The sequence below is a fragment of the Scardinius erythrophthalmus genome, assembly GCF_964197995.2.
Source record: "Scardinius erythrophthalmus genome assembly, chromosome: 14".
Lineage (NCBI taxonomy): Eukaryota > Metazoa > Chordata > Actinopteri > Cypriniformes > Leuciscidae > Scardinius > Scardinius erythrophthalmus.
In genome coordinates this window covers 21,111,834-21,137,391 of record NC_138234.1, presented here as the reverse complement: position 1 = coordinate 21,137,391, position 25,558 = coordinate 21,111,834, and the positions used below count along the sequence as shown (strand labels likewise).

The 25,558-nt window shown below is 37.2% G+C and overlaps 1 protein-coding gene across 8 annotated transcripts in view; it reads left to right on the top strand.

Annotated features, from left to right (window-relative positions):
- patj (PATJ crumbs cell polarity complex component) overlaps window positions 1–25,558 on the top strand; it is a 107,676-nt gene that overhangs the window by 32,349 nt on the left and 49,769 nt on the right. For 4 of the 8 annotated variants that reach the window (XM_081385565.1, XM_081385568.1, XM_081385564.1 and 1 more), the window contains 11 exons: window positions 4,140–4,349; window positions 4,668–4,775; window positions 6,599–6,883; window positions 7,955–8,027; window positions 8,108–8,204; window positions 9,756–9,833; window positions 10,141–10,212; window positions 11,013–11,190; window positions 11,695–11,805; window positions 13,799–13,858; window positions 18,211–18,343. In XM_081385565.1, coding sequence (XP_081241691.1) covers window positions 4,140–4,349; window positions 4,668–4,775; window positions 6,599–6,883; window positions 7,955–8,027; window positions 8,108–8,204; window positions 9,756–9,833; window positions 10,141–10,212; window positions 11,013–11,190; window positions 11,695–11,805; window positions 13,799–13,858; window positions 18,211–18,343 — 1,405 coding nt within the window. The remainder of the gene's footprint in view (window positions 1–4,139; window positions 4,350–4,667; window positions 4,776–6,598; window positions 6,884–7,954; window positions 8,028–8,107; window positions 8,205–9,755; window positions 9,834–10,140; window positions 10,213–11,012; window positions 11,191–11,694; window positions 11,806–13,798; window positions 13,859–18,210; window positions 18,344–25,558) is intronic. The other 4 variants (XM_081385571.1, XM_081385569.1, XM_081385567.1 and 1 more) reach the window with 2 other exon arrangements.

Sequence of the window (25,558 nt, the reverse complement as noted above, 5' to 3'; positions counted from 1 at the left end):
TCGTGCTCTGCACCAGCTGAGCCCCCTCCACCTAGCCCCGTATGTTTGCTTATCTGCACTGAAACGAACGCTTTTCAACCCGAGGGCCTCATGCATGATGGGTGGGAATTGATTCAGAGGAGGGGGGGGTGTAGGCACTTGCAGAGTTGTGAAAGAAGTGTTAAAATGTCCATAAATGTATGAGCTGTAAGGAATTGCCAGAAATACTAAAGCGCAACTCCCACAATGCAATGATGGGTATGGTCTTCTACGGTCTTCTAATGGAGAAGGAATCTCTCAACCTTTCGTCTTGAGTTCTTTTCTGTTTCCCGCGGCAGACGAGCCAGGGTCTCTCCAGTCTGCAAAGGGGGAAATTGATTTTGCCGTTCTCTCCAGTAAGAGGCCTAAGTTGATAAGGCCGCGTCGAGACCTGCAGACATGCTTGGAGCCTTCGAGAACCTTCAGTCTCCCCCTCTTTCTACCGCCCTCTTTCTACTCTTCTCATCTCAACCGCTAATATTACCCTCAAAGCAAGGAGACCTTGTAACCGCAGCTAGATTGATGGGAGCCCATGGTCACACTGACAGCTGGAAACCAGGGAGTTTTTCTTCCCTAAATGACACCCCTGACTGCGCGAGTGACGTGAAGTGGCGACGACAAAACCATTTGGAGTCATGGCTCGGTTTTTTGCACTGACAAGAAGGGGATCTCGAAGTAAGAAGCACTTCGTGGCAACATGAGAAGGACCCCATTGGTCGTCCTAGCCATCCTGGTAATGGAGATAAATGAAGGTCATCTTGATCTGAAGAGTCTTGAAAGTCAACTGATCTGAAGAATTGAGCTGTGAGGATTTGCCAGATTATAACATGGCCATTTAAAAGTCATTACTGAAAGTTCTGACTAACAATTGAATTTGTCTATGAAGTCATGGTGCTGCCAGGCTGAACTGAAGTATTATTGAGCAGCTTTTCTGCAAAGGGATCAGGGTAGATGTAGCTTATGTGAAGCTAAATGTTATGTTAAGCTAAATGTAGTTTAACATAACCCTGTTTGGGCAGCATGTCGGCCCTACACCAGCTTCAAAAAGGAAAATGTATCTGTTCAGAAAAATAATAAACTTATAGTGTAATATAATAGCATGAAGAACATGCAGAATTTGAGCTGCAACATGTTCTCAGAAGGGTCTTGCGCCTGCAAATGCCACTTTGCAAGTGGGCTGTAAACTCTCTCTCTGCAAAACAAGTTTATTTGTTACGTAGGTTGTGAATGCTTGGCTCCAATATTAATGTCCAAGGAGAAGAGATCTGAGAGAATGCAATTTTGAATCATTTTCGATGGTTCAAAGAGCCTAACCTGCACATCAATACAGCATTTAGTCTCATCCAGTGAATGTTTTAAAGGAGAGTCGTAAATCATCCCGGTGTGTTATTATTTATTTATCGTTGTTTATTTATTCTGTGGCCCGAAGCTGCAGAAACTGACCAAGGGCTATTTTATTACCCTCGCAGGAAAATAAGCTACCAAATCGACTGCAAACACCATCCTAAATGTTAATATGTTGAAGAAGAATATGCATTATGATTTTCAGCCATGAAAAATTATGTTAGTAACATCATGTTGTTTCTCAACGGTGTCTTCCAATATTAGGATCCGATTTGTAGCAGATCCAAGGGAGATTTGTTTGGATTTACTGCCATTGTCATTTCTGCACCGTCTATGCCACCTGTTCCTAAGTCAAACAGCTGCCCACAGCTGTAAGTTTTATAATAAACAACGGCTGATGCATTGTTCCTCCTCCTTGTGTGACTCTTTTTACATGCCTAGCGTCAAGACTTCAATGCACCTCGCAATAGTAACGTCATAGCTAGTAGCGAGAAAACGGTAAGTGAACAAATGTCAAAACAAATAAAGTGGGTAACACTTTGCCATGCATTTCTTTTTCCTTTTGAATGTCATGGTATATTTTGAATTGGAACAGCAAAAAGTTTAAATTGTCTGAACTTGGAGCCTCATGTTACAGTGTTTGACCTTTGTTTGCCATGCAACCTGAGGCAATGCTGTAGCTTAACTCTTCACTTCGTAGAATTATTTGCCTTGGAAAACATTGATGTGAGTCATTTAAAACGGCCTTATACCTAACCAAAGTTATTTTTATTTTTTAACAAAAGCAACATGAAGCGAGGCAAACATACTCAAGCAGACTATTCTAGTGGGATAGTTTCGAGGAAGTGGCATCCTTTCTCCTCTAAAGACAACTATGGTCAGAACAACCAGAAAAAAAGATTAAAAGAGAAAAAGCAAGAGGCCGACGTCCTGGTGTTCCTGGTATTCTGTTCAGCAAGATTGAAGGTGAGTCGGAGCGAAACAGATGACTTGGCCTGCCGTTGATTCCTGCAAAACAGCAGATTTACTGTCCGCCTGACACCACACTGAAGAATTTCAATCCGTTCGACAAGCAGGGCCAGCAAAGGGAACATTTGGAGGAGACGGTAGTAAACCTAAGCCAGCAAGAAATATGGGAGATCCATTCTGGGCAGCCAATGCTAATGCCCATCTGTTAGCTAGCGGAGAGTTTCGACCATTATTAAGGTTATGTAGACCACAGGAAAACATCATGATGGAACTGTTACCGTTGCCATGAACTCATTTAATCCAATTCTGACTGGCTTTTTTTAGCTGCCGATGGTTGTGTGGAAATGTTGTAATGTGCAACACCAGCCAGGAACTTCTGGGATTTTTGTTTTCTTTGGATCCTGCGATGTTCCTCACACCTGTAGCATGGAAGACAGCTACTCTCCCAATAAGCCATGTACTGTACACCATCTAAATCATATGAACACTCGGATGGAAATGCAAATAAGAAATGGAGCAACCTAGCTCTTTCTTTCCATCTCTCATGCAAACATTCATCCTGATCATCGTCTTTATTCCATAGCAAGGTGACGTATTGTCGTATTAGGAGCCCCCTGTGCTAGCTCGTTCCTCTTGGCTTTTTTTTTTTTCTCCATATAAAAGCTGCTCTACTGACATCACTGGCCATGTGGGATGAGAGGAGGGCTTGGAAAGCAAAGCATGCTTGGCTGGAACCCGGCAGCCGGACAATGCAGCCTGTGTCCTCCTAAAGCGCCAGCTGGAGTGGAACTTCAAATCCTCTCTCCAACTTTTTCCTGTCTTTTTTTCCCCCCTCATTCTTTCCCTTCTAGCAGGCCTCAGTTCCTCTAGCTCTGAAATTGCTTTTCTCTTCTCGTCTGCTTACCATACAGCAGTGGCTCACTGGGTAATCAGGAGGCAGTAATTGCTGGGCTTGCTGACCCACTTTTTATGCATGGGCTGGGTGAAGTTTCCTGGTCCACTGTCCGCAGTTTCGGACGGGGGCTCCACTGAAGTTGATTGTTAAAAATCCTTGTCAGTAATATGTTATCTCCGTGGTCTGAGTGGTCTTTGTGATCTGAACCTGTCTTTTTTGGCCCTGTCCGAAGATGGGGTCAACTGCAGAACAGATTCATGTCAAAATCTGAAAAATTGCAAGGATTGGGTGTCCGGCTGGTCTTTTGACATGGTTGGTCATAAATGTTCATGGGCAGATAGATGAGATTACTAATGACTGCGCTCCCGCTTCAGTTTTTACTCTCAAATAACTACTTGTTAATCACTTTTATATTGTCATACGCCACATAAAAGCCGCCCATATGGGTCATGAAATATATTGTTGGAGACATCAAATCGGTTGAATTGCAGTTTTATGGCAGAGCTCCCCAGAGATGTGATTGATACTGTGGCACTTGGGTTGTTGGAGTGGGAAGTTGGCCTCATTTGGCCTTCCAGCAAGTTTGTCATGCTCTTTTGCTAGTAGATTTTAATGCGTGGATCCCAGAGTCATTTCTGTTATGAAGTCATTTCAAATTAGTTCAAAAGGTACTGCCTAACTTGAATGACCACAGGAATGAAGGCTGCTTGTTTGCAATCTTCTATTCTCTGCTTACTTTGGTTCAGTTTGAAATGTTTGTGTTAAGTTTTAAACAAATAAATGAAACTTCAAAAGGCAGTCGTCATGATCTGCTTTTTGATGTGACTGTGACGTATAGGTTAAAGCACGGTCACTATTGCTCCACTCTGCTCATGTTTTTTCTGTTTGCTATGGTCTGCATTGCCCTCTGCAGGACCCTCTGGATGTTGCACGCTCTGTGATCGTCATCCGCTCTGTGGTTCCTGGAGGGGTAGCTGACAATCACGGCGGGCTTTTCCCGGGTGACCAGCTGGTTTTCGTCAATGACACCTATCTAGACACATGCTCTCTGGCCCAGGCTGTAGAGGTTCTCAAATCTGCTCCACCTGGGATAGTCTACCTTGGAATCAGGAAACCCCTGGCGGTATGTAATTATGGCCCCATAATATTAACATTCAGTGCCGGAGGTGTTTTATTTGGATAAATATTTGAGATTGGTGGGTATTTTAACCAAGCTCTCAAACTAGTCCACCGCAATGTGACTATATCTCACAGTATGACTTTATTTCTTATTTTAATCTTTCTCACAACTAGCCACTTAATCTTGATGCAATCTGCCAAACAAGATTGTTTGGCTTGTAGCTAAATAGTTAACTCCTACTAGTGGCAAAAGGCTACATGTGATATGTCCGTTTATTTTGTATTGATTTTTTGCGTTCTTTTGTTTCTATGAACTATACAGACAGAGGACAGAGGTGGTGAGCAGCAGTCCTCTTGGCCTGTAGAGGGCGCCGATGAGCAACCAGCGGCAAAGCAGGTCGTCAGCCACACTCTCCCATCTATGCCAGAGGTATTCAGAATACGCCTTTACTTCAATTATTTTGCAAGCAGTTAATAATTTTATTCAGCAAGGATTCATTAAATTGATTGAAAGTGTCAGTAAAGATTTATATTTTAAATAAAGGCTGTTTTTTTTAAATCAAATCATCAAAAATTGCTCACAGTTTCCACAAAATATTACATTGGTTTCTGAAGGATCATGTGACACTGAAACTGGAGTAATTATGTTGAAAATTCAGCTTTGCTGAATAAATGGCATTTTAAAATATATTAAAATAGTATATATGTATACATGTATGTATATGTATGTATGTATGTATTTATATAATCCTGTATTCACATATCCAAAATTACCTTATAAAAATCCCATTCTTAAATACATAGAAACTAAACAAATATATATATATATATATATATATATATATATATATATATTTATTTATTGTAATGCAGATTCGCCAAATATAGATTGATCTGACAAAAAAAAAGTGAAATGCGAAAAAAAAATTACATTTATTTTTTTTAAACAAAATTGCAAGTAAATTTAGTTAAGTTAGCAGAAGTTAATAAGATAAAGTTAGACTAAATGTTTTGTTGTTGGTCCTTGACATGAAAAAAGTTTAAGACCCCTGCTCTAAACATCTGTAAACAGGCTCATGTCCATCAATATGTAGGAAGGAAACCCAACTACACTTGTGATTTAACAAAGAGAGCATGCACTGAAGCGAGAAAGAAAAAGAGTGTGAGGAAAAAGAGGAGCAAATGAGCGAGCCTCCTGAGAGGGATCTTTTTGGAGGTGATGCATGACCCCCTCTATGGGCCTTTGAAATGTACCGTATTATCCTTGAATTTTAGCAAAGATGTAATTGAGGCGGCCGAGTCAAGTGCTGTCGTAAATCTACTCAAAACGAGACTAATTGCACCATTAAGATTTTAGACTCTGCACATTTTTCATGGCAAATTGGTTCTGCTCTCCGCAAGGGTGGGGGGGACGAGTGAGAAAGGAGCTGAGTCGGCTTGTTGGAGCGTCGCGGGGGAAAAGTGCGCTTTCAGCTCTTATGATCCGTAAGTGTGTGGAAGAGGGAGAGGAGGACAAGCTCCGGCACCCTGTTGCAGGGATAGAAAGAGCTGCTTTGTATGCGGCAGACAGACAGGAGGTGAGATGTCTCTACCTTACACGCCCCCTCCAACATCAGACGTTTCTGTTAGCGGATGATTTAGGGGGGAAGAATGTTAAAAGGGGTATAAAGTAGCATAGGGTTTCGTTATCAAGAGTTTCGGTATGGGGGAAATCAGCTCAGAAACGTAAACTAAGTCGGATAGGTTTGGACTGAGTTTGGTAAAACTCTTGGGCCTTGTTTTGACTAAAGATGATGTTTTTGAGCACTATTAACATTTTAGCTTGTATTTGATTTATCTCACCTTGTGGTTCAAGATTTAGGTTGGTAGGTAGGAGGTTGTAGGTTTAAATCCCACAAGAATTTGTAGTAAACCTCTTGGCCTTGTTTTGACTACAGATGACATTTTTAAGCAATGTAGATGTAAATATGAACTTTTTAAATTGTATTTGATAAATTTAGCCTTGTGGTTCAAGATTTTAGTTGGTTGAAAAAAGGTTACAAGTCCAAATCCCACAAAACTCGGTTTATAAACTATTGTCAGTGTGCTGTTAAAGGGATTTTTACCCAAAAAATATTTACACTGCTCTTTTTCTGTCTAATAATGCTTGAAAAATAAACCATAAAAGTGATTCATACTCTCTTAATGGTTTCTTAGCTTTGTGTGAAAAACAGATGGAAATTTAAATTGAAAAGTCATGTTCTTTGTGTGTAGGACTTTGGAAATGACTCCGTCTCATCTGACGACCTGGACGAGGAGCCGGAGCTAATCCTTGACGCCGAGCCACGCTATGCCTCTCCCCTCACCACTGACCTCCTGCCCGGCCTGGAGCGAGAGATGGCTGTGGATGAAGATGATGAAGAGCAGGAGATGGACACCATGAAGGATCAAGGGAGCGCTAGTCTGCCTTCATACCTCAGCGAGAAGACTCGTTCCTGGGAAAAACCAGCGACATCCAGCCTCTTCCAGTTCAATCCTCAAGCTGATTCGCAAGAACAGGTGATGCATAATGATACCCGATGCCAAATATGATTTTATAGGTTTTAAAGCCATACAAAGTGTCCAAATACCTTTTGGCTTACATTTTTCATTTTCATAACTGTTACACTGGGGGCTGAAATGACTTGGACTACTTCTAGACTTTCATTAGATTTTCATTTACATTTATGCATTTGGCAGACGCTTTTATCCAAAGCGACTTGCATTGCATTTCAAGGTACACATTTACATTCTTATCAGTTCTTGCTTTTCAGTTCACTTCAGTTCAGTGCACGAGAGAGGCCGAGTGTGTCCGAGCATAATATAGTTTGTTTATAAATAAATTACACATTTCAGCATTGGAATAATCTCTGTAGCATATTGGTATCATCTACAACATTTTAATTAGGTTACATGGTTATAAAATGAAACTCCAAAATAACCTGAAGGGGAACGTTCATAGAAAACATCTTTGTTTGACCGGTTGTGAACACATGCGGCAAACAACGACTAGAATTTGGCTTAAATAACCTCTGATGATGACTTTCTCTGTAGGTTATAAAAATAAAACCCAAAAATATTACTTTTTGTTTAACTGTTTAATTTTGTAAGGAAGAAAATACTTCAAGTAGGTTATACAGTATGTCTACCAGTTGTAAAGGTGTGTGTGTGTTTTATAATTTTAATGTGTATGTCTCTCACATTGTCCCACAGCAACATTAAAATAGTGTAAATTAGTGTACAATGTTTTATAATAATAATTTATACTATTTAGTGTCCATTTCATTGATTTAACATATTTAATATTGGGGGTATTCAAGTTATTTCACATATTTAAACATTTTAATTTTTTTTTTTTTTTTTAAGTAACGGAATAGTTACTTTCCCTGGTAATTAGTTACTTTTGTAATGATGTAACTCAGTTACTTTTTGTGAGAAGTAACTAGTAACTGTAACTAATTACTTCTTTAAAGTAACTTACCCAACACTCATCAAGTTCACATCATTAGATTTTTTATTTATTTTATTTTTATGTAAGATGAAATCCCACAAGAATACGTGATTGAAACTCTTGTGTTGTTGCTGCCACAGTTCCCTGCGGTGAACGATGATCTTTGCACAAGCTTTGAGAAGATTCAGCTGCAGCTCTCACAAATTCCCCTAAGTGAGTGTTTGTCTTTAAAACAAGGTTTATTTAAATAAGTACAGTTCGGTACAGTTTGATATTTATACGTCTGTTCTCAGGTCAGCCTGCGTCATGGTTTGAGGCAGCGGACAGCGAGGCAGACTCTGACTCCAGAAACGAAGGCTCAGAACTTACCTTGACCGACACTGACACTGAGTGAGTCTCCAGCTGTAATGAATACACACCCAACTATATCCATCACTTAATTAACTTCTGTTTACAAAAATAAAATTACCATGTTGTCATTGGTTTATTTTTGAGAGTACAGATGCATATAGCAGGTAATAACATTTTAAAAACATATCTCTACTAGCTAATACACACCTTAAAGTCATTAAATACGTTTTTTGTAGTACCTGTGTTCATAAAGATTGATGCCTTGTGAGGAATTGTAATTACCATGTTTTCTAATAGAGCCATAATGCCACCTGCTGGACAAAGCTTTAATTCATAGGACAGTTAAAAGACTACATTTTTAAAGATGTAAAAATAAGACACTCAAATTAATTTGAGTGTTTAAGAGTGCTTTGAGAGTACAAAAATTTGTGGTGTTAATCAGAAATGAGAGATTTATGCTTTTTGATATGGTACAAGTATTAGAAAATGATCATGTTTATCTTAAATTATCACAATTAACTCTTTTTAATAATTGAGCTACCACTGCGTTATAACCCAGGTGTGGTAGAGAAATTGAAGAAAAGTGAGAAATGGATATAAAATGCCGTTTTGAGTCACACAATGAATGGTGTCAAATTGGTGTGAAACGCAGCTGAGACTCGGCCAGCTGTTAATGGTGTGTGTGGACATGTTTTTCTACACCTGTGGGGACTTAAACCTGAATGCACACAGACTCATGGGGACTCGTGTCACCGTGGGGACCTAAATTGAGGTCCCCATGGGTACAAAAGCTTATAAATCATACAGAATTATTTTTTTTGAAAATGTAAAAATGCAGAATGTTTCCTGTGATGGGTAGGTTTAGGGATAGGGGCAGTGTAAGGGGATAGAATATACAGTTTGTACAGTATAAAAACCATTACGTCTATGGAGAGTCCTCACAAAGATAGTGCACCAGACGTGTGTGTGTGTGTGTGTGTGTGTGTGTGTGTGTGTGTGTGTGTGTGTGTGCAAGATGCAACACATACAAGATGTTTTTTAAAATTAATAGCCAATTAATTATTGTATTTACTATGCACACAGTATTGATGTTTAGACTGTAAAAAAAATATATTATTAAAATGTAAATTTAAAAGATAAAAATGTCCAAATATATTACGCAACATCATTAATCATAACTAAAAATAATAATTTTATACTATCATTACTGTTGTTCATATTCTAGCTTTGTTTTACAGTATGTAGCTCAGTTGACCTTAATAGAGACAGGAAGTGATGCGTTGATTTAATTTTTTGAATCAGAGATTTTAAGTCAAACAAGCCTGTAGGGTGACTGAATTCTTTATTTGTTATTAATCCAATTCAAATCATACATTATGCTTTCCTGCTATTACACTGAAATTCATTTGTTGAATTCAGGTTAAATATTTCAAAAATAGTGTCACTTGCTTTTTGTGAACTGTCAAGACAGATCTGAGAAGATTAAAGTCAGAATCTTACACACATTTTATATGAACTTGATGAGTTTGATTCAGTCTATTATGACTCTGTGACTGGTATGCATCTATAACTTACTGTCTTGCTCTGCAGATCTGCTCAGCGGACGACTTCTCGCAGCAGGAAGAGAAGAAACCAGGGTGCTACAGGTCAAAATAGTGGAGGCCACAGGTAGCAGTTAACGTTTTTGGCATTACTGATCATTAATACTGAGAATTTGATGGTACACTGTAAAAATGTAGCTGCAATTCTTAACTTAAAATTTGTTGGGATAACTTACATAATCCAACTAAACTAAAGTTAACTAAACTTAATATTTTAAGTCAAGCGCAAACAAGTACTTTTTTAAGTTGAAACAACAAATTACTTATTCAAATGTTGAATTTTAAGTTGTAGTAATCACAGCAATAATTTTTTACAGTGCAATTTAAGAATTTTGGTTATTATTCTAACCGTACAGTAAATCTCTTGTGCGCAGTGATCTTCCAGAAAGAGAGGAGGGAGAAGGTGAGGAGACGCCTGCTTTCAGTCACTGGGGTCCCCCACGCAGGTAAAACACACTAAAAACACACAAGTTGTGTGTGGTTCAAGAGATTTCAGTAAAAAGGTGGAAGTAATAAAAAAAGAAAAAGTATTGACATAAATAATTGACACCTTCCTAAAATAAAATGAATTTGTATATTTATAATACATTTAAAGTTAAAAATATAAAATGTATTATTTAATTAAATTCACATTTATCATCTGACATGCATAAAGATCAAAGTAACAAACATTATTTTATTTTATTCTATTCTATATACACATACATATATAGAAAGGGAGATAAGCAAATACTATTATTATTATTATTATGATAAATGTTGTTTTTGACAACCATCTTCTATACTTAATAATAATAATAATAATAAAAAAATTATGTTCTATCTCTGTTTACGTAGCTCGGTTGACTGTAATAGAGACAGGAAGTGATGATTTAATGTTTTTGTATCAGAGATTATAAATCTTAACAAGCCTCATTAATAAGCCTCAATCAAAAGTGTTCAAAAGTAAAGACATTTATAATTTTACCAACTATATAAAACCTTTTATTCATCACGAATCCAGAAAAAAATGATTCCACAGCAAAACCTAAAATCCTTTAGAAGGATCACTGGAGTAATGATGTTGAATATTCAGCTTTGCATCACAGGAATAAATTACATTTTAAAATATATTCAAATAGAAAACAGTTCCTTTAACTTGTAATAATATTTCACACCATTACTTTCTTAACTGAAATTTGGATCAAATAAATGCAGTCTTGGTGAGCAGAAGAGTCTTTCAAAAACACTTTTTTTTTGGTCTCAGAGTGGAGGTGTGGCTAGAGACGCAGGAGTCTCTGGGTATCAGCATAGTGGGCGGACGCACCGTTATAAAGAGGCTGAAGAACGGAGAGGAGCTGAAGGGCATTTTCATCAAACAGGTGCTGCCAGAAAGCCCAGCTGGACGCACGGGTGCCCTTAAAACAGGAGACAAGATCTTGCAGGTCTGACACACACATAATCTTCAGATGCATTTGATGTTGCTTATTAGTACACCACTACACCCGTTAATATTATGGTCTTTTCTACTTCCTAACCAATTTAAAGGGGCCATATTCTTTGTTTTGTAGCATTTTTATTCATCCCTGAATCTCTTTATAAAGAATTCCTGCACCAAAAGTCAGTTTTTATTACTATTTTTGCTACTGTACCTTTAAGACAATATATAAATGACATCTTTTATTATTGGCTAATGTCTTTGCATATAAAAACGACTGGCTTAATTCACTGTCATTCAGTTTTCAGCAACTTGACACTCCCAGATGAACACACATGTTGATATGTAAATGTGGGCGGGCTTATGTTAATATACACATCGTTCTGACATCGTAACCTGTTTTTTGCAAAATAATTCTGTTTTCAAATGCATGTCCCCTTTAAATTCTCTATCTCTCTCTTTCTCTCCTCCCTCTGTCCTTTGTCCTTCCGTCATCCTGTGTGATAAATAGGTTTCTGGAGTGGATTTGCAGAACGCCAGCCATGAGGAGGCAGTACAGGCTATCAAAGCGGCGTCCACTCCCGTAGTCTTCGTCGTTCAGAGCCTGTGCTCCACTCCGCGGGTAAACCTGCCATTTCATTTAAAATGCCATCATCTTCTCCTGCAACTGTGCACCTCAGATATGACCCCCCTGTTCATGCCTGAGTGCTCTCATTCTTGAAAATGGGGCCAATTCATTTCCAGTTCAACAATAATAATTCCACTCAGTCGCTTCTGAAGTCACTGGTAAATGACGCCACACTCTTGGGCCACTTCCTCCCGCAGCTCTGCTGTTAAAGGTCTAGCACTCTTTCCATTGCTTTTAGTCCCCTGTAGTTTTCCATAATGTTCCTCTATTTTGAAGTAAACATTGTTCTTGCATCCTTTAACTGTCATCCAAGTTTTGTTACATATGTGCTCTTTACTTTGCATAAGGGGAAAAAAGCACAATGAATGTTGTAGTTGTGGCCACACACATCACTATTGTGTCCTCATGCAGATGTGCATTATTTCCTGTTATCTCTGCTCTTTCATTGTTAATAAAAATGGAACCTTATTATAATAATAATAATAATAATAATAATAATAACCTTATAATTATAATAATAGAAGTATATACATTTTAATAATTTTGAATTTAATGATATGCATACATTTAATGATATTATAGTTTATATTATAATAATTTATGACATTTAGATATTTAGATATTTTTTAATACAATTAGTTTCATAAATAATGCATGTAATAATTATAATAAATAATCTTATGCATTTATGTATTTACATAATTTTGCATTTACTGAAACTAAACTTTTCTAAATAGTGTAAATAGAGTTCTAGATATCAAAATAGTAATATGTAGATATTGTGATAAAATTATATATAAATATGTAATATTTCTAATATAAAATGTATATATAATGCATGTAGTAATTATATTCCATTTAACTGTGCTCTATAATAAATATGTATGCATTTACTAATGGTATAGTTATGAATAGTAATAGTAATTACTATTAACACACACACACACACACACAGAACCTTATTCTACACACACATATGCAAATGTTTTCTCAAATTACTGGAAATTCACAATATATTGCTTAACACAAACTGTTTATGATCCATTGACAAAGTCCTTGATAAAATTTTAAACCTTTCTAAATAGTTTTGTCTAATTAGCTATATTTAAATATTGTAAAATAATTTTATAATTAGTACATGTAATAATTAAAATAAATATGTATTTATTTCTAGTAATTATAAATATATAAAATGCATATGCAATTGAGAATTTCACAAATGTATTTGTAATTTATCTTTTAATATATTATTTATTTTACATAATATTTACTCAATAAATTACTTAATAACTTAATGAAATAGTTTATTATCCATTGGCGAAGTCATAGGCTATTTAGCTGCCAGTTACCCGGCCTGGCCAATATGTTTAACAATTCTAAATAATATTTAAATAATAATAAGTAATATAATATAGGAAGTGCATTTGAAATGTGAGGGGGAACATGTGTATTACTAAAGACCTACTGGATGATTTTTTTGTATCACAATATTGTGGTCAGAGAGCAGCGTATGGGCCTCTAGCAGCATCCTTATTGAGGATCTGTGTGATGTGAGGGAAGAAGCTCTTCTGAACCGGTCTGTGTTGACCCTGAGGCTGCACAATCGAGCAGAGCCGTTGTTTCATACAGTACAACTTTTTGATTTTTATGACCTTAGTTGGAATGCCCTGCAGGTTGGGTTCTTCAGCCTTAGCAACCATACAAGCGCAGGATCTTGTGGTGCTGTTCCCATGCCATGTGCTAATCCCTCCTGATTGGATGATTTCAACAGTAATAGCGACACTAACGGGATGTCAGTGAATGATGTCTTTCTCTGTCTGAGATAATTGATTTGGTTCTCTCTCAGCCCCAAACTGGGAACGCACAAATCTCTTGAGCTGATGTGTCTGTGTTCGTTATCCGTGAGGTTGACTTTCTTCGTGTGTGTGTGTGTGTGTGTGTGTGTGTGTGTGTGTGTGTGTGTGTGTGTGTGTGTGTGTGTTCGCAGCCTGCTTCAGTGACGGCCCCCAGCATTAGACAGCATAAGGCTAAGAGGAAAGCCGCCCAGGTGAGTACAAACCTGCGCTCTGCTAAGCTCGCCTCTGAGTTGTGGCTCTTTCACCTTTTCATCAAATCCTGCAGAACAACGATAATGATGATGAAAAAGAAAGATAATTATAATAAGAAAAAAAATATACAATAACCTATGACAAAACAACAGAACATTGAGGGACAAAAATTCCTGATGTACTTACAAACTTTCCAATGGCTCGTTTTATGAGTACAGAACCTATTTGTACTACTGTAGAAGTTTGGTACCATTCTGGGCATTATTAGTGGGGTAATTTAAAAGATACTAATTTGGATCCATTAGCGCCTGCACTAACATATCCGGCTGATATCTCGAAATAAGCTCTAACTTTAATAATGTTCAACCAAGGGAAAAAAGGCTTCTGGGGGGGTGTTTGGCTCGATGTCATGGTGCAAAGAACCCTAGGTTGATTTTACTCCGAACCATCCCTTTAAGGCACAACATTAAATACATGAATACAGATTACACTCCATTACTAAAAACTTTGGAGTTAACAGGTTCATTGGCTATGAATGCACTTGTTAGTCCTATTATTTTACAACACATTTTTTCATTTATTTGAATCTTGAATATTGAAAATGCTTATCTGAAGTCTAAAAGGCCATTTCCTTTTTAAAAAAGTGACTGCTGTTATTTTGCTTTTTTAAATTTTAATCTTTTTTTTTTTTCTGAATGATATCAGAATAAAAATATTTTTCCAGGTTTAATTGAGATTTTGAATGCCTTCTTTTTTATTGTGTTCTCAGACTCAGATTTTATATCTGAACATAATATTATCAGTCTGTGCTAGAGCTCAAATCGGCAGCATTCACTGCAATATGATTCTCACTGGAACTGCATTGTCCGTAATGATCCGTAATTTCGTCCCAGCTGCCTGTAATGATCACACTCTGAGTCTCTGTGCAAAGAAGCTGAATGCTATATTTATTATGTGTCTGTTTCAAGATGTCTTTGTGTCCATTAATGTAAATGTCTAAGGCTGGTTTCCACTCACATCAAAGCACAACCCATCACAATCTGTTATAACCCTCGCCACATCCCAGAATCAAGAGAAATAATGAAAGAAAAGAGGGCAAATGCAAGCAAGCAAGCATGTTTCTGAGAAATGGTGTCTCTTCCCGGGAGACCTGCAGAAGAATCCCAGTTTTAAATCTTCTAGATACCTCTGGAGTCGCAGTGTTTTGATTAAAACTGTTTTTTTTCTAGCAATTAATTTGAAATTACAGTAATTTGCCTAATTGCTCCTTCATCCATTAGTTGCATTCGGCTCCCGAGGCTACATGATTATTCGCCACAATCAGAATATGGGGCCCTCTAATTACACCCTGCAAATTTAATTAACTTTTCAGCTCATATCTGAAGGAAAACTCTCGCTGCTTTCTATTTCTTATGCTATTTTCCATAAGAAAATGTAAATTTAGATTGAAAAAATGAACTGCTACAGAATAAATAGAAGAATTTCCTTTAATAGTATGTTCTAAACAAAGATTTTCCCATATATTGTGCGCAAAATAGTTTTTTGCCAACATAGCAAAATTAGCCTAGGTTGCTAATACCTGTATTCACAGCTCTTGCACACATTAGCGGTCTTTCTCCCTCGATATCATTCTTCCATCATTCATTAGCTATTAATAAGCGTGGCTCTCAGGAGCAGTGAAACATTATGGCATCCTTCTGCAAGCGCTGCTAATAGCTGATTAATTCTAATAGATCTGTTAGAGGCGCCTTATGTGACCTACTATAGCTGCAGCTCTATTGAGAGATGGTTAGCCTTGATTAGACTCTGTTGTCACTGGTAAATGTGTTATTATTTTGTATGTACTGTATGTACAACATATCAGGAGGGGCCACGGATGTCCGCAAACAGCCCGATTTTTGCAAGTGGTGCTCATTGCAGAGCCAAATGACGTCCTGCTCCCCCTCTCAGGATGTCATGGGTTGCGCTTGACCTAGTCCACTTGTTAAGTGATGGTCATATTCCCTATATTCATTTTAAAGCCAAGCTTCTAAGTTTTTTGTGTCGGTTAAGCAAGTGGTTGTTAAGTAACATGATAACTTAGCGCCCCCTGCTTTGAATTTAAGAGGTTAATGATTAATCGATTAATTGATTGGTAATGTAAACAACAATCGATTATGGGAATTAATGTTAATTGATATCCCTATTAGAGAGTGCTAAAACATCCAAGAAATCGCATAGCAACATGCTAAAAACACCATAGAAACCGGTGACGTGCTAAAACCTACTCTGAACATACTAGAAACCGCATAGAAATGCTAAAAATGACTCAGAACATCCTATAAATCTCAGAGGCGTACTAAAAATGTTAAAAACCACTCAGAACGTTCTAGAAATCACATATGAGACATGCTAAAATTGTTAAAAACCACTCAAAACGTTCGTGAAATCACATTGACATGCTAAAAATGACTCAGAACATCCTATAAATCTCATCGAGAAATGCTAAAAATGCTAAAAAAAAACACTCAGAACGTTCTTGAAATCGCATCGAGACGTTAAAAATTACTAAGAACATCCTATAAATCGCATAGAGAAATGCTAAAAACCACTCAGAACGTTCTTGAAATCGCATCGAGACCTGCTAAAAATTACTCAAAACATCCTATAAATCGCATAGAGAAATGTTAAAAACCACTCAAAACGTTTTTGAAATCGCATTGACATGCTAAAAATGACTCAAAACATCCTATAAATCTCGAGAAATGCTAAAAACCACTCGAACGTTCTATAAATCACATTGACACATGCTAAAATTGCTAAAAAACCACTCAGAACGTTCTTGAAATTGCATTGAGACATGCTAAAAATGACTCAGAACATCCTATAAATCGCATAGAGAAATGCTAAAAATGTTAAAAACCACTCAGAACGTTCTTGAAATCGCATTGAGACATGCTAAAAATGACCCGGGACATCCTATAAATCACATAGAAAAATGCTAAAAATGCTAAAAAACACTCAGAACGTTCTTGAAATCGCATTGACATGCTAAAAATGACTCAGAACATCCTATAAATCTCATAGAGAAATGCTAAAAAGCTAAAAAAAAAAAACACTCAGAACGTTCTTGAAATCGCATCGAGACATGCTAAAAATGACTCAGAACATCCTATAAATCTCATTGAGAAATGCTAAAAAGGACTCAGAACATCCTATAAATCTCATTGAGAAATGCTAAAAATACTAAAAACCACTCAGAATGTTCTTGAAATCGCATCGAGACATGCTAAAAAGGACTCAGAACATCCTATAAATCTCATAGAGAAATGCTAAAAATGCTAAAAACCACTCAGAACGTTCTTGAAATCGGATCGAGACATGCTAAAAAGGACTCAGAACATCCTATAAATCTCATTGAGAGATGCTAAAAATGCTAAAAACCACTCAGAACGCTCTTGAAATCGCATTGACATGCTAAAAATGACTCAGAACATCCTATAAATCTCATTGAGAAATGCTAAAAGTGCTAAAAAAACACTCAGAATAAAAAAATAAATAAAAAAACCTCCTCACAACACCCTAGCAACTATATATCAATGTATAGCATCACATCTGTTCACAAGACTGGACCATTGACCAATGAACTTGGAGGTTAATTAAAACCACAATCAGTAAATAGTTTGTTAAGAATCTATAGAACAGTGATAGTTGAAGTGCCTCGTATTGAGATGTTGATGATAACTTCACCGGTGGCTTTCCACATATGATTCCCATGTCCATCTCCTGAGGCTTTTCTCTGACAATAGCAGTTTTACGAGACTACTTCTTGTAATAGCCCATGCCTAATTTCTACTCCCTACCATTTACAGCTTTCTTCATGCTCTTATCATCGTTCTCTTATTCATGCTTTGTTGGGGTTTCTAAGTGGGTTTGCTCTGCCTTTTGAGGAATAGTTCACCCAAAATTGAATAGGAAAGCTTCATAGAAATAGCGTTAAAGGGATCCATATGACTTATGCACTATATTCAGAGTCTTCTGAAGTAGCTTTGTGGGAGAAACGGACCCAAACTGAAGTCCTTATTTAAGAACTGAATCAGTCTGATTTGTGAACGAATCATTAGATGGGTTTTGTGAACTGGATTTCATTGAAAAGGTCTGATTTAAAAGAAAGATTCCTTTTCTTTTTTTGGTGAACTATCCCTATAAATCATTGCATCTTTCTCCGTCCAGAGTTTTCCCAGCATCATTCATTCATATTCATCATCTGTCACTGTTTATTTGTTAGCCTGTGTCTTTTGTAATGTCTTTCCACAGTCTGTTGCATTACTCACTCTCTCTCTCTCACAGTCTCTTTGCTTTTCTCTTCAAGCAGAAAGCAGGACAGACCGGCGTCCCTCCGCCCATGCGCCTCCCCCCGCCCTACAGACCCCCCAGCCTAGTGCAGGAGGAGGAGCAGGAGGAGGAGGAGGAGGAAGAGAGGGAGGATGAAGAGCAGGCTAAAGGTGGGAGTCTGCTGATCGCGCCAATGCATGCGACTGAACTCAATGGCTGTGTTCGAAATTGCGTACTACCATACTAGTCTACTATTTCTCTAGCATATAGTATGGAGAGTTGGGTATATAGTATGCATGGAATCCCTGATTAACCTAATATTGGGACTGTTATTTGATTCATTTTGTAATTATCATTGTCATAATTATTCTTAATTATTATTATTAATTAGCAATAATTATTAATAATACCAGTAAATAAGAATAAAAAATGCTTGAATAATTTGATAATAAATAAGATAGATATTTAATTGAATAAAATTATGAATATTAATAAACATTTCCTTAAATTGACAGCCCTATGAATTACAAAGAAAATATGTTGTTCAGATATGTGTATTCATGGAATACAGTGTGCATTACGGCTGTCGATTTTATGTGTTTTAGTATACTTAATTATATCAAAATTAATATTATTATTATTTTTATTAGTAGTAGTTGAAGTAGATGATTCACTGAAGAAGGCTGATTGCCGAAACATTTGATCTTGATGTATTTATTTGCATAATAAAACTAATAATTATTTATCAAATTTATGAAATAAATAGATATTGAATAAAATAGTTAATACATTTTATATTTACTTAAATTATATGCATTATTAATAACAGTAATAAAGAAGAATAAATAATAGTTTAGTAAATACATATTGGATTAAATACTTTTTATTAATAATAAACAAATATTTGCTTAAATTGACAACCCTATCAATTACAAAGAAAATATGTTCAGATATGTGTGTTCATGGAATACAGTCAAACAATATTGAATGTTTATTTTAGTATACTTATATCAAAATTATTATTTTATTATTAGTAGTAATAGTATTTTTATTATTAAAAAATAAATAAATAATGGTTAATTAAATGGATATTGAATTGAATAAAATTAGTATTTTATTAATTTTATAATTACATCTTGAGGATATGAAATAACCTCATATTACCCCCCCCCCCGTAATTGCTGAGTTTATTATTTTTATAATTTAAATTTATATCTATATTTAAAAAAAATCAATTGACAGCCCTACACGTTGTACAGTCATACAAATAATTACAAATAAATGATGTATTGTGCATTATACAACAGAGCACTTCTCTGAATACTGTATCCCACAATGCAATGTATTATAGACGACAAGGAGAAATTTATTTCCATTATGATAACTGGGCTGGACCTGCTGAATTAAATATACAGCATGGTCAGGTCATGTGGCTACTATATTCTGTGTGAAGCATTCATCATTGCGCATATTGCTCATTATGCTTAAGCACTACACTATTATTCTATTCTGAACATTGCCAGTGTCTAAGGAAGTGACATGCAGAAACATAATCTTTTAAAAAAACTGTAGCCACCATGAGGCGTTCTCATCACAGCATTGCAGTAGCAGATCTCATTCCCTGAGACTGAGCTGGCAGACTCTCTCAGCGTCACACCGCAGCTCTAATCTCTTTCCAGTTTGATGGTCCTCAATATGCCGTTCGGGCAGTGCGGCGTCTCCAAATCTCTTTTTCATCCTTGTCCGCCACCGGTCCTTTGACTGGCTCTGTTCCCGGATGCCATCCGGCGAGCCATTCTTGTAAAATCTTGTAGTGTGAAATTGAGTCTGTGTTGAGGTGTGCTGTGTTTAGGAGATGCCGAGTAGGATAGGTCCAGTTGAAAGTGGTGTAGTGGTTGGTAGATTGGAAACTGAAACGAGGTGGGTTTGAACCTTAGAAGGGGAAATACTGTACATGACCTTCAGTAATGTCTATGAGTTAGACACGTTAACTTAGGTTTGGGTTGCCGACCTTCGCGTATAACGGAATCATTCCATATGAAAATAGAATTGCTAATTAAATCCACACAGGATGTAGTTTGCCAAGTATTTTTGCATCTTGCTATAAATACGGAATCGTTCTTAGCTGTTTGGATGAGTTTCATTTGAGTTTCGCATTGTGTTGTGAAAGTGTCAATGTTAAAAATTAGCTTGAAAACAAGTGGGATTTGTGTATTAGGAAATCCACAAATCCATTTGTGCAACATTTGTATCTTTAGTGCATGGAAATTGTTCGTAAAGTGATTTTTAAATTTAAGTCAACATCTTGAGGATATGAAATATGAACTTGGAACTTAACCTCTTGAATTAGACACTTGTTTTTGTTATTGCGTGCAGCTACCATTTAGTCAGCAAGGCTGAATGAAAAGTTTGGCAAAATCGACTTCTCAAGCTGTTACTTGCTAGTTTCAGCTCATCATTTCCCACATTCTCCACGATTCAGACAACAATGTGATGGATAATGCATACAAAGCTGCAGGCATACACTGTGAGTGACTGTGTAGCATTTAACTCCTTTTAGCATTTAGCTTCTCTGTTCTTCAGTTCAATTGTTCTTATAGTGATTTAAAGTAAAAGTCAACATCCTGATGCTCTAAAATATTGGATCTTGAATTAGACACTTTGTTTTTGTTGTTCTGTCCAACTTTTTGTGTAGTTTCAGCTCATTATTTCCCACAATCTCCACAGTTCGGACGACTAAGTGAAGGAACATGCATAAAAGCTGCTGGCAACCACTGTGACTACTAGCATTTAGCTTCTGATAGCTAATGTTAGCGTTTAGCATCTGCATTTAATGCAGAATACTGTATATTTAATTGTTGTTCTTATAATGTCATTTTTAATTTCTAAAAGTCTTTAAAATATGAGCTCTTGAATTAGACACTTGTGTTTTTGTTGTTGTTGTCGTCTCAACTTCTTGTACGTAACCAGCTATCATTTAGCTAGCACGGCTACATTTTGACAAAGTACTACTTCTTAAGCTGCTACTTGCTCATTATTTTTCCACGATTCAGACAATATTGTAGATGATAAATGCCTCTCATGGCTCTAGTCACTTTGGATCAGCTCAATAACTTCTTTCTATCTGTGGCATGAACCATTCTGCCTGTGAAGCTTGTCTTCTGGTGTGGTGGTTTTGATGTGCGCATATGTTTGTCTACCTTCCCATCTGTCAGTGATAAATTACTTTAGGTTACCTCATCTAAAGCACTTGCTTCTGTAAATCCAATCAAAGAATTTTTGATGGAAGTCAATACTTGAGCTTTGCTGAAGGCCTCAACATGCTGAACTGCTTAAGTTAGAGGGGGTTTTCTTTTTCCACTCCAGCGCGTTGAGGACAACCTAGTCAGCAGTTTGCGTAATCCCTCGACATTAGAAAACGTCTGCTCGCGGATTAAGATAAGCGTAATATCGTGTCGGATTTATTGAATGTTGAATAAACACAATCTAAAAACTTTGCCTAAAACTTGTCGCAATAGGATTACAGGGCGTTTGCCTTGCAATGTAGGACGTGCGATAAGACGACCTTTTATGTCAGGATTTGCTGATGCGCATTCATTTTGTATTTTAAATTGCAGACTATTACCAAACAGTTATTGCTTAGCTCACATTTGCTCTCCTAAGAATCTCTGTATGCAATTACGATATTCTGGCATATTGTATGCTGGACGTGGCGCCGCGTCTCCATCAGATTTATACGCGTTCAAGAATGAATGAATGCCGCCATCTGTTCGAATCTGTGGCGAAGGCAGGGCAGAAAGCTGTCTATTGTTTGAGATTGAAACAGGGACCTTGAAACAGCCATTTATCTCAGTTCAGAGCTTCAGTCAGCCTGATGAATTATAAGAGACTCGCAAGATGGTCAATGGAAACACCACAATGAAGCCAAAAGGCCCATTTTCTGTTCAGATCCATCTTTGGCAACATCAGTTTTAACAGTTGCCCTGAAGAAATGGTTTTGTTTTGTGGTCTGGGATCCTCTAGTTTACATCCATCATCTGGACTTGATGCATCACACTTGGTGAATCACATCCATGGGCCATCTAATACATATTGCACTTTTCGAGGCATTTAGTAGTAGTTGTAGGTCATTGGAAAATGTTGATGTTTGTTATTTTAGATGGTATTTTATATCCCAAAAAGATACTTCCTTGCCAAAATGAGCTCCAGTGTGGACCAGACTGTGTGCTGATTGTCAAAATCTGGCACGCTGAGACCACGTCCACATCGTTTACTGGGCTGAAAAACAGGAGGTGTCTGCAGGGCGTCTTTCTAACTTGGCAGACGGTATCTCATGAGGTATCTTGGGAGATAATATCTCCTTTAAAAGTGACTGGGTGAAAGATTCACCATCAGTGCTCAAAGGAAAACACAGCAGACTAACTCTCCATTGAATGCCAGTGAATCCTTTTTTCCTCTCTCACCCTTGTTGCTTACATACATAGCAGATGTTTTTTATGATATTTTAATTAAACCAAAAGCGTTAAAAGATAAGTTTAAAAATCACTTCTCATCTTTGATATTGTTCATCCGGGTTATATGTTTCATCAACAATAATGAAGACAAAATTAGTCTTGTTGCGTTATTTTTGTCTTGTCTTTACTATCATTCATTTAAAAAACCCTCTCAATAATCCTCTCTTTCATGACACCTCTTGGGCCCTATCTTGCACCCAGCGCAATTGACTTTGTACACCGACGCATGTATCATTCCTATTTTGCACCCGCGCACAGCGGACTTTTCCCTCCACTGACACACGTCGGTAAACTTGCAAATGCATTTGCGCTCCCGGGGGCGGTTCAGCGCAAAGAGGAGGCGTGTTCCGGCGCAAACGTTCCCTTATGCTATTTTGCAGGTTTAGAAAACAATTCCGCTACTGACAGGAAAAAAATAGTTTAAAGTCAGTGGCGCATTGCGCATGTTATTCATATGCTATTTTAAGGGCGCATGCTTGGCCATAATCAATGTAGCGTGTGCACAACGCGAATGCACTTTGATTCTCTCATCTACACAGAAGCATCAGTTTTCATTCTTGCAAATCATACATTATTACAATAGATAGATAGATAGATAGTTTATTATAAAAGCATACATCTAGCTTACACAATTACCCAAATTATTATACGCCTGTTTAACCGAAGCTAATTTGGGTGTGTTTCTCCATCCCAAATTTCACTTTTCTCTTTTACAGCCGTGACGAGAACGTTGCTCTCCGCTCCTGGCGCACGCCTGGCAAATCCGCCGTTATAATAGCAATCCGCCATGGAAAAAAGCGCGTCTGCTCTTAAAGGGAATTACCGGTATTCACGTTATGCCCAAACCACACCTATGAATAATGAAGCAACTTCAGACCAACCCCTTTTAGATTTGCGTCGGGCGCAAGAGTCATTTATCCCGCCGGGAAAATAGCAACAGCGCCCAAGACCCGCCCACAAAGTTACTTGCGCTTTGCGCTTGATAATTGCGTTTCAGATCGTTAAAATAGGGCCCCTTATGTTAACAAAAAATTGATGTTTGCATATTTAATGCGCAATTTTATTTATATATGTATATATATAATTCTATCTATCAATGTCTGTCTGTCTGTCTTCTATTATCTATCATCTGTCTGTCTGTCTGTCCCTCTTTCTGTCTAGTTTAGTGTATATAATTTAAAGTATATTTCTGTCAAAAAATTAAAAAAGTCTGTCACCTGCATACAAAATATTAGGTATTACAACAGTTTAAGCCCGCTCTTTATGAGAAGATGATGAGGGCGAGCAAGACCAAAAGCCTTCACCCTGTTGATTTGATCACCAACTCACCTCATGTTCTTCTCAGTCTCTGATCAGTCCAGTTTTTCTCCTGTGGTGTGCTTGTGTGCATGTATGAGTGGCCACTGCAGTCACTTCCTCTCCCTGCCTACTGTAATTACTGCTGCATGATTAATAACTTCAGTGATTCCAGGAGTTTGGCAGGCTGTCCGCTCCTCATGCGAGGATGTTATCACGCATGCGCACTCGTCTGTATGTGTGAGGCCTGTGCCGATTGTGTCCAGGGACTGTCAGTGGTTTAGTGCACTGGATTCAAATGAACTGCTGCCAAAACGCAGCTAACTATACAAGCATCACTGTCAGAGCTGGCGTCCTCCCTCGGCACCTCTATGGCTGAATCATTTCCTCTTCACAGGGACCTCTCCTGTACTCTTACCTTACTTTGGCAGAAATTTGACCATGATGGCATCACTTTTTCCCTCTTAAACCATGATATTGCCCTGGCACGTGTCAGAAATATGTAATAGCAGTGCTATATTTTGATTCTATTTTCTGTTCTTTTGATGATTAGCCGTCTATAATGGAATGTCTCTGTGAAAGAAGGGTTTCAAGATCTCCTCATCAGATTTCATGGAATTGCTCAAACTGGCCCTGAATATTTCATTGGCTGCTCCAGTTTTCACGTCCAGTAGAAATCAGTCAACCTCTCTGAAGTCTGCATAGCGCTTTGCCAAATCTATAAATCCTCCATGAGAAAAGTTGGAATCGTGCTTCCAACGAGTTTTTTTCTTTTCTCAAAGCTGAACTGAAAAATTTCACTGCGGCAAAAATACTTTGTCAGTACACAGATGTTAGAAGCTCAAACCGCACAAATAAATCAACTCTAAAGGGAGTCGCACACCGGACGCGCAGCTCAGCGCCGTGCCGCCCTACGTCTAGGACAACTCTCACCTGAAAATCCGATAACATCAGCAATTTTCTGATTTCTGTACATAAATATAAAACTAAATGTATATTGCAGCATGGGGTGAAGTCCGTATATATATTAACTACGATTTGAGACACATAAATGTAAATTTAATATAAAACTATGTAAATGGCGCTCTGTGGCGCGGCAGGATTTTGGACACGGTCCTGAGCCGTTGCTGCGCCGCAGACAGACGCCGAGAGGCGCCACCGGTGTGTGTACTCTCATAGAGAATAATGTGTTCGAATTTAAAAGACGTGACTATATATATATATTATATATATATTAGGGCTGTCAAAAGATTAATCGCGATTAATCGCATCCAAAATAAAAGTTTGTGTTTAAATAATATATGTGTGTGTACTGTGTGTATAATTAAATTTGTATATATAAATACACACACATGCTTGTATATATTTAAGAAAAATGTGTAATTTTTATATAAAACATTTATATTTATATATAATATAAATTATATATAAATATATACAGTATATGTATGCAAATATTTCTTAAATATATACATGCATGTGTGTGTATTTATATATACAAAATAATTATACACAGTCCACACACATATATTATGTAAACACAAACATTTATTTTGGATGTGATTAATCGCGATT